The sequence below is a fragment of the Sus scrofa genome, chromosome 9, assembly GCF_054392235.1.
Source record: "Sus scrofa isolate SSC_HxYL_T2T_F1_AM1 chromosome 9, Sscrofa_HxYL_maternal_Yorkshire_Landrace_v2.0, whole genome shotgun sequence".
NCBI classification, from domain to species: domain Eukaryota; kingdom Metazoa; phylum Chordata; class Mammalia; order Artiodactyla; family Suidae; genus Sus; species Sus scrofa.
In genome coordinates this window covers 70,951,993-70,961,162 of record NC_139391.1, presented here as the reverse complement: position 1 = coordinate 70,961,162, position 9,170 = coordinate 70,951,993, and the positions used below count along the sequence as shown (strand labels likewise).

The 9,170-nt window shown below is 42.9% G+C and overlaps 1 protein-coding gene across 2 annotated transcripts in view; it reads right to left on the bottom strand.

Annotated features, from left to right (window-relative positions):
- Nucleotides 1-4,140: 4,140 nt before the first annotated feature.
- Nucleotides 4,141-9,170, bottom strand: part of MFSD4A (major facilitator superfamily domain containing 4A) — a 41,422-nt gene continuing 36,392 nt past the window's right edge. For both annotated transcript variants that reach the window (XM_084976855.1, XM_003357394.5), the window contains 2 exons: nt 7,949-8,069; nt 4,141-6,338 (listed from right to left, as the gene is read on the bottom strand). In XM_084976855.1, coding sequence (XP_084832981.1) covers nt 6,283-6,338; nt 7,949-8,069 — 177 coding nt within the window. In that variant the 3' untranslated portion in view covers nt 4,141-6,282. The remainder of the gene's footprint in view (nt 6,339-7,948; nt 8,070-9,170) is intronic.

Sequence of the window (9,170 nt, the reverse complement as noted above, 5' to 3'; positions counted from 1 at the left end):
TGACTTTCTGCATTGATTACTTCCCTCCTTCCACATCCATTGGGGTAGTCTCTGTGTATTATATTTTCATCTATGCTAAGTGTGGGTAAGGAAAGTTCAGCTTTCCCAAAAGTTGTCATTAAAACCTGGCCTTCAACTGTTTGATGGGCACCTGCATTAAAACACTTCAAGCCTGGGTTGAGGTAGGTACTAAAAAGGGGAAATTGTAAAGTGATTGTTGATATAAAAAGGAATTAAAAGAATACTGACTGGCTAGAAAAATGATTTGCCATGTGAAATCTTTATTTTACTTATAAAATTGATTTACATTTTTATAAAGGCTTCAAAGTTTTAATTCTTTTGTTTCAGCCCTTTGTAAGCAGCAACCGTGGCTTATTTCTGCTCCAGGCCCTGTTTCTTCATGTATTTTTTGAGATTAGAAACTGGAGACTTCAACTCACTTAGCAAAGGTAGGCCTTTTCAGAACTGGGCTGATAAAATATGCACAGGGACAAGTTGGGTTAAGAGGTGGCAAAATCCAGAGTTCCCATGATGGCTCAGTGGTGAATGAACCCCACTAGCATCCAGAGGACGCGTGTTCGATCCCTGGCCTTGCTCAGTGGGTTAGAGATCCAGCGTTGCTGTGAGCTGTGGTGTAGGTCACAGACGAGGCTCGGATCTCATGTGGCTGTGGCTGTGGCTGGCAGCTACAGCTCTGATTAGACCCCTAGCCTGGGAACCTCCATATGCCACAGGTTTGGCCCTAAAAGACAAAAAAACAGTGGCAAAATCCGTGGTCTGCTTCATATCTAGGTGAAAATAAGTTAGAGTGGTAGACTGTTCTGCGGTGGGCAGCAGTCTACTCGCCCTGGTGAGATGCCCCTTTTGGATGGTAAGGCCATGCTCAGCACGGTTGGGTGATTACCACTTGTGAGGATTCTCCTACACCAATGTAATTAAAGGTATTAACTAGAACAGTAGTCCCATGAGGGCAAATAAGTTTGGGAAATGGGGTCTCTACCTCCTGGAGAGTCAGAACACGTATTAGACCATCAAAAGCTCTAAGTCTTTTCGTTTACAAAGCCTGTTTCATCCACCTCTTACCTCTGACCATTGACCCATCCTCTTTGGAGAAGTATAATGTCTATTTTGCAATTACTTGGTGTTTCATAGACGCATGTCATGATACACTCACTCCTAATATTGGGTAGTTTTCCAGGGCTGGCGTTATTAGGTAGGAGATAATCATTAACGGTTATAAGATTTCACATTGTCGCCGCAAAGCACTGTGCTTGTTGGATAGACCCCGTAACTGAAGGGAGTCCATGAAGTTGCCTTCCTTTGGAATAACTCTACAATAAGCGGACATTATATACTGAAGAATGAAACAGGAACAATAATTTTTCTTTTTCTTTTTTTTTTTTTTTTTTTGGCTGCATCCATAGCATACAGAACTTCAGTTCCCTGGCCAGGGATTGCACCCACATCACAGCAGTGACAATGCCGGATACCTTAACCTGCTGAGCCACCAGGGAACTCCAGGAACAATCACTTCTAACAGGTGTGCAAGTTAGGTGGCAAGCATTGGTGTCAAGGAGGTTGCTGGGACATCAAATTGATTTTTAGGAGTGTCATGTGTTTTGAATTCAGCATCCTTTGATAGAAACCCCTCTCCAGTCAAGGTCACCTTCATATTGCCAAACCCATTCATTGGCAGATGCTCCATCCACAGGGGACCTTGTGGTAGCGCTGATTACTTCCTCCTTCTTAAGATAGTCTTCACGTGCCTTCCAGGAAACCACATTCTCTCCTGAACTTCCTCCCGCATCTCTGAGTGCTTCTCTCTTTCGATCTGCTGGATCCTGTTTTTTCGCAGTCTTGCAGAACCCCAAGGTTCAATCTGCAGTCTCTCTCTACAGTTGCTCCCTAGATCATCTCATTCATTCCCACAGCTTTAAACACTCTAAAGTAGGTGACCATGAAATTTGTATCTTTAGGCTTGACTCTTCTTTGAAGCTCTAGATGTTATATCTATCAGCCGCCGTTTTTTTTTTTTGCTTCCTTGGCTGTGCCCGTGGCATGTAGACGTTCCTGGGCCAGGGATCAAACCTGCGCCACAGCACCAACCCAAGCCACTGCAGTGACAAACTGGATCCTTAACCTGCTGTACCACAAAGAGAACTCCCTCTATCAGCCTTCCTGACAGCCAAGAGAGTATCGTAAAATGAACATGTCCTGAGACAACTTTTGAGTGACCTCTGCCGTCCAGTGTTAAATGACCTTATCACATACCCATTACCCAAGTCAAATGCCTTGGGGTTATCCTTGAGGCCCATCTCATGTCCTACACCTAATCTATCAGCAAATTGTCACTTTTGACTTCCAAATATACTTTAACCCACTTTCACTACTGATTTTATCAACGTTGTCCAAGCCACCATCATCTCTTAGTTTATTGCAACTGTACCCTTTCTGGTGTCCCTGGTTTCATCTTTGACCCCACCCCCCTAGTCTCTTCTTCACACAACCACCAAAGTATTACTTGTAAAGCAGCTTGTGTCCCTTGCTTGCCCACAACTCTCCCAACAACCTCCCATAACAAAAAAAAATCCATATTCCTACCATGGCTGATATGATCTGCCCCCAGCTGCCACTCCAACCTATTTCCTGCCACCCTTCCCCTTCCTGACTGCACTTAGCCACACCAGCCTGCTCACTGTTCCTCAGATACCATAAGCATATTCAGCGAAAGGCCCTCTCACTTGTGTCCCCTGCCTGAGAGGATCTCCTTGGGTGTTGCGGTAGGTGCTGACTGGAGGTCAAGGATGATAGGTCTCGCCTCTCATTTCAGTTTCTGCACAAAGGGTACATCTTTAGAAAGGCCTTTCAGAGCATCTCTTGACATCCCTCTTCCCAAGCCCCCTTTCCTGCTTTGAACTTTCCTTACGTTACTCTTCTCACTCACCCTGTGACATGTTACCTGTTTCCTGTCTTTGTGAGGCTGGGACTTCTATCCCATTCTCTGCTGTATCTTCCCCTAGATCGGCACCTTAAACCCAGCAGGTGGTCAGTAAGTTTTTTAAATGAATAAATGCACTGTTGGGAATGTAAATTTGTACAATCACTATGGAAAACAGTATGGAGGTGCCTTAGAAAATTATATATAGAACTATTATATGACACAGCAATCCCACTCTTGGGCATATATATATCCAGACAAAACTTTCCTTGAAAAAGACACATGCACCCACATGTTCATTGCAGCACTATTCACAACAGCCAAGACATGGAAACAACCCAAATGTCCATCGACAGATGATTGGATTAGGAAGATGTGGTATATATACGCACAGTAGAATACTACTCAGCCATAAAAAAGAACAAAATGCCATTTGCAGCAACATGGATGCAACTAGAGTCTCTCATACTGAGTGAAGTAAGTCAGAAAGAAAGACAAATACCATATGATATCACTTATATCTGGAATCTAATATATGGCACAAATGAACCTTTCCACAGAAAAGAATCATGGACATGGAGAACAGACTTGTGGTTGCCAAGGGGGAGGGAGTGGGATGGATTGGGAATTTGGGGTTAATAGATGCAAACTATTGCCTTTGGAATGGATAAGCAATGAGATCCTGCCATATAGCACTGGGAACTATGTCTAGTCACTTATGATGGAGCATGATAATGTGAGAAAAAAGAGTGTGTATGTGTAACTGGGTCACCTGTGTTCAGTAGCAAATTGAGAGAACACTGTAAACCAGCTATAATGGAAAAAATGAAAATTGTTGTAAAAAAAATGAATTTTCTAAAAGATTTCTAGGTCACTGTGTCTTCCTTTTGTGAATCAGGTGTGCTGATTTCCTAGGGAAATCTGGGAACAGGGCGACTCCAAGAAGGAGATCAGGAAAAAAGCCCTCCTTGCTGTGTAACTGCTATTGAAGCCTGGTGTAAAACCTAGCTGCCTTCCCTTATTTTGATTATATGTAAGAGGGAAGAGTGGTTCTCAATCATCTCTGGGAGTTTTGTTTCTTCTAAAACATCAGCCACATGAAGCTATAGGATGAGAATGGTCTGTATTCAGGGAACACCTGGTCATTTGTTTCTGAGCTTATATAAAAGGTTCCGTGTCCTTTAGAATGGAGAACACGCTTATTCAATTTAAAATATTTTATTTTAGGAAAGGTACTCTTAGATCTGTTTCCATCTTGTTTTCTATAGTCACAAATTAATCATGACCGCCTTAGATAGAGCCATTGATTCTTCTAACTGTATAAAAAGGATGTTTTCTTGAAAAACCACAAGAAAAATATAGTTGCTTTCTATTCCCCCAGGTTAGTTACTCGCTATGGTTAGAATGCACATGTAATTTTGGCGGCCATCTAATACTTTTAGGTATTTACAGACATAGTTAAAACTCAGCACTCTTACCGCGCCAAGCTGCCTAGACCACCAGCTTTCAAAAGCATTTGGATCTGTTGGATTTACAATAAATACGTACCAAACATATGAACGATCTCCAAGCTGCTATGGGGATGTTATAAAAATGGCTAGCAGTTGTTAAGCAAATTTCTATGTCAGGCATATAATAATCCCTTTACACAAAGTCACTTAATTCTTTCAGAATTCCTTTGAGGTAGGGCAAGTTTCTTTTAGAAATGTCTCTTTACAGATTAAAAACAAAAAGAAGCAAGGCTGGAAGAGCCTCAGTGATCTGTCCAGGGCCACACAACTAAAAGTTGCTTGAACCAGATCTCTCTAGGGCCAGTCTCGTCTCTGTACCATGACGATGGCAGGTGGAGCTGGCTTATAAGACGATGCCTGCAGTTCCAGGATAAACCTTTTAGTACGGGGCCTGTGAAACACACCATTTGGACAGGCTACTGAGAACCATGGTCCACTTGTTTTGGATATTTATACATGTATTTACACAAAGTGCAGGTAAACGAATACACAAGCTGCTGTCAACAGCCGTTTCACTACTTACAGGAGTCTCGGCACTCTTACCCCGCCAAGCTGCTGAGTTTGCCTGCTCTCTCCGTCTTACTGCCAGATCTGACCTGGACAGAAAGTGACACTCCTGGACAGACATAGCTTTCAGTATACCGCACAGCCTGAATTGTTCAGTAGTCCAGCTTTGTGTTATAAAGAACTTTGACATGGAATATATAAATAGTTCCCCCCGCCCCATAGAAGATGTAAAGTAAGATATCTTTGAGAAAGTCATCATGCTATTTCTATACCTTTTACATAGGCAGTAAGGAAAGCCGAACATCCATTCCATCCTCCCAGGCATCTTCTGGACCCATTAGCATGAATAGCTAGCAGTGGTATGCTGGTGTATCTTTATCAAATGGCTCTCCAGGGGGACAATAGAGCCACTGGTTATAGCTTTTGCCAATTTCTATGGTGTAAATACCCCCACCATGGCTGATCTCAAGCCGCTAACAACGCTGAAAGTGGAGTTGGAAAGACACACACAGAAGCCCACCTTTACATGGTTTATGTCTACCCTGCAGATACAACACATACCCTCAAGAGCATAGGTTTAAAAACAATTAGGGAGTGGTGAGTTTTGAGGAGTTGTAGTTAAATTCCACTAAAAACGAAGATAATCATTTCTAGGATTTAATGTTAAATAACGGCTGTGTCTAACAACCAGCTCTCAAAATGCAAGTGTAACAATTGGCTTTTATAAGCTGGAATGCACTAGCCCAGCATACCACCAAATTAATGTCACAAAGGTAGCAAGATGCAACTTTTCCTGCCCATGTTTTAGATTATAGATGAACTCCTGATAGCAGCTGCAGGAATTGGAGGGACTTTGGCCTATTAATAAGTAAAAGCACACAAATCCTTTGAGCATGCCAGGGAATAACTTCGGGTTTGTCTTGATTAACTTAAAATTTATCTACAGATAGCTCTTTATAATTTCAACTTATTTTGTCAAACTTCAACTAAGAGTGATCTTCAAACCCAGGGTGTGGTCCATGCAGGAGGCAGCCAATGGAGGGAAGCATCTAGCCATGTTCTTCCCTCCCGGTGGGTATCCCGGCCCGCTCTTACCAAAAGTCTGAGCCAGGGAAGGGGGTGGTCGCTTGGATAGCCAGGTCAGCTTCTAATGATTTGCCCAGGGAGGACCCAGGTACCAGAACTCAATTTAATTTCTTCTACCCAACCAAGTGTCAGTGAAGATCAGAACCGAGGCATTGAGAGGTTGCCTCTGCTGCTACCCCAGCCTTCTTCAGCCCTTTGTTCGAGGGGCCAGAAGTCTTCGCCTGCCTCTTTCACCTAGTTTTACCTCTGGTAGCGCTCCAGGCTTTCCATTCCAAGTGGTTTGTCCTGGGGAGGGGCTACAAGAGAAGAAAACAGGTAGCATGTTTCAGCAGCTCTGATGAGTTGTGGCCCTGATGCATTCCCAGAGTTACCCAGGCTTTTTGTGTCTCTGCCGGTCAATGGCTCCAAGAAAGGCCGACCTACTAGTTCTGGCAAACTCTTAGTGGGGGCAGTAGGTTGAGACTAGTGTCTAGGGCTTGGGGAATCCATATTTCTTTTTGTCTCCTGTGAATAGGGAACTCATTGAGTATTACTTATTACTCAGCAATTTTTTTTTTTTTTTTTTGTCTTTTGTTTTTAGGGCTGCACCCACGGCATATGGAGGTTCCCAGGCTAGGGGTCGAATCAGAGCTGTAGCCTCTGGCCTACACCACAGTCACAGCAATGCCAGATCCTTAACCCACTGAGCAAGGCCAAGGATCGAACCCTCAACCTCACGGTTCCTAGTCAGATTCGTTGACCACTGAGTCATGATGGGAACTCCAAATATTTCTTCTTAAAAATATTTATTTGTATTGAGGTATAGTTGACTTATAATGTCATGCTAATTTTTGCCGTAGAGCAAAGTGACCCAGTCGTGTATATACATATTATTTTGTCATATTCCATCATATTCTGTCGCAAGAGACTGGACATGGTCCCCTGTGCTGTACAGCAGGACCTCATTATCTGTCCATTCTACATGTAGTAGTTTGCATCTAGAATCCCAAACTCCCAGTCCATCCCACGCCCCCTAGGACTCCCCCAGTACATCTTCTTGAATGGTAGCCTGACTGAAGGCCCCAGGCTGAGTGCTGGACTGGACCACACCGATACCTGCCACCTTGGGTGTGAGGCTGTAGTGGGTGCGACTGGAAGCCCCCACACTGATGTTTAAAGGGAGCATATGGCCACCTACTGAGAGACAGGACTGGACCTTCAGCCGTTTTGTGACAAGTATGGATTCGTGTGAAGGGGATGAAGGTTCTGCCTGGGCACTTCCTCTGGAGACCTGGCTGCGTGTACAGCTAGTACAGCTGCTGGGACTTGGAGATCTCTGGGCGGAAAGGCAGGGAGGACTCAGGATTATGAAAATAGCTTTGGGACTTCCCCTGTTTGGGGTCTCCGGGAGCGAGACTATTCTTAGGAGATGTCTCTGCCCCGAAGGGACTTTTCTTTGTCACTTGGCCCGAAGGACTTTTTGGAAAAGAGATTTGGACCAGTGTCAAATCCCAAACTGCAAAGAGATGGCCAATGAGGAGGCTGCCGGGCCAAGTTCCAGCCAAGGAGGCAGGCTCTGTTTTTCAGTGCCCTGCACAGGCTAGAAAGTGATTCTTGGCCCGTGGTCCCACAGCCTGGTGGATGCAGGAAGCCAGTTCACAGCCCATGCCCCTCTCCCCATGGACAAACCATGAGTCAGCCTATCCCTTTCCCTCCTGCTCTGCAAGCCCCGTGCAGACAATCGCAGGGCAGAGCAGGAAGAGGGGAAAAGGAAGCTGCAGAAAAATAAACATTTCCTTGCATTTGACTTGGAACAGAACATCATTCATGGTGTGCTAAGATCCACAGTATCTCCCACGCCCACCCCCACGCCCACCCCCACCACCCTGTTTTCCTCCTCTTGTGTAGACCCGGATTCTTTCCTTACCTGATGAGAGTCCAGGGTGCATCCTGTGGAAAAACAGGAGCAAGATATAGAAGGTAAAAGCCAAGCAACCAAAGATCACGCCACAGACCAGGAAACTATAGCTGCCCTGAGCCTGGAATATCTGCCAAAGGGGAAAACACAGAGATACAGGCCATCAAAACCTCACACGAAGATGTATTGGAGGAAGTGGGTTTCTCGGGCCTCAGCGGACTTTTCAGGCAACTGGAGGCCGGTCACACCAACAGACAGAAACGCAGGTAGGAGGGATGTCTTGGCCTCATTTCAAGGTCATGTTTCTGGAGGTGGAAGAAATCCTGCTGTAAGGCAGGGGTTGGACCCAGTGAGCTCTGCAGCCCTTTTCAGCGCTATGTCCTGGAACCTTCTGAAAATCTCCATATCTTCCTGAAAACTCCAATCAGAGGCATTTTATACTCTCAAGGCCTGATCAGAACTATCTATATATGGAACTATATATATAAAAAACCATATATAGAGAACTATATTATAAAACTATATAGAACTATTTTATAGAACTATATCTAGAACTATACTATAGAATTATAGGACTATATATAGAACTATATTATAAAACTATATAGAACTATGTATACATAAAACTATATTATAGAACTATATTGTAGAACTATATATAGAACTATATTATATAATTATAGAACTGTATATCTAGAACTATATCTAGAACTATATTATAAATCCATAGAACTATATTATAAAACTATATAAAAAAATAAAATAAAACTATATAGAACCATAATATAGAACTATATTGTAGAACTATATTATAGAACTATATATATAGAACTATATTGTAGAACTATATACATAGAACTATATTATAATTATAGAACTATATTATAGAACTATATTACAGAACTATATTATAGAAGTATATTACAGAACTATATTACAGATCTATAGAACTATATTATAAAACTATATAGAACTATATTATAGAATTATATACATAGAACTATATACATAGAATTATATTATAATTATAGAATTATATCTCTAGAACTATATCTAGGACTATATTATAGAACTGTATTATAGATCTATAGAACTATATTATAAAACTATATAGGAGTTCCTGTCATGGTGCAGTGGTTAATGAATCCGACTAGGAACCATGAGGTTGCGGGTTAGGACCCTGCCCTTGCTCAGTGGGTTAACAATCCAGTGTTGCCGTGAGCTGTGGTGT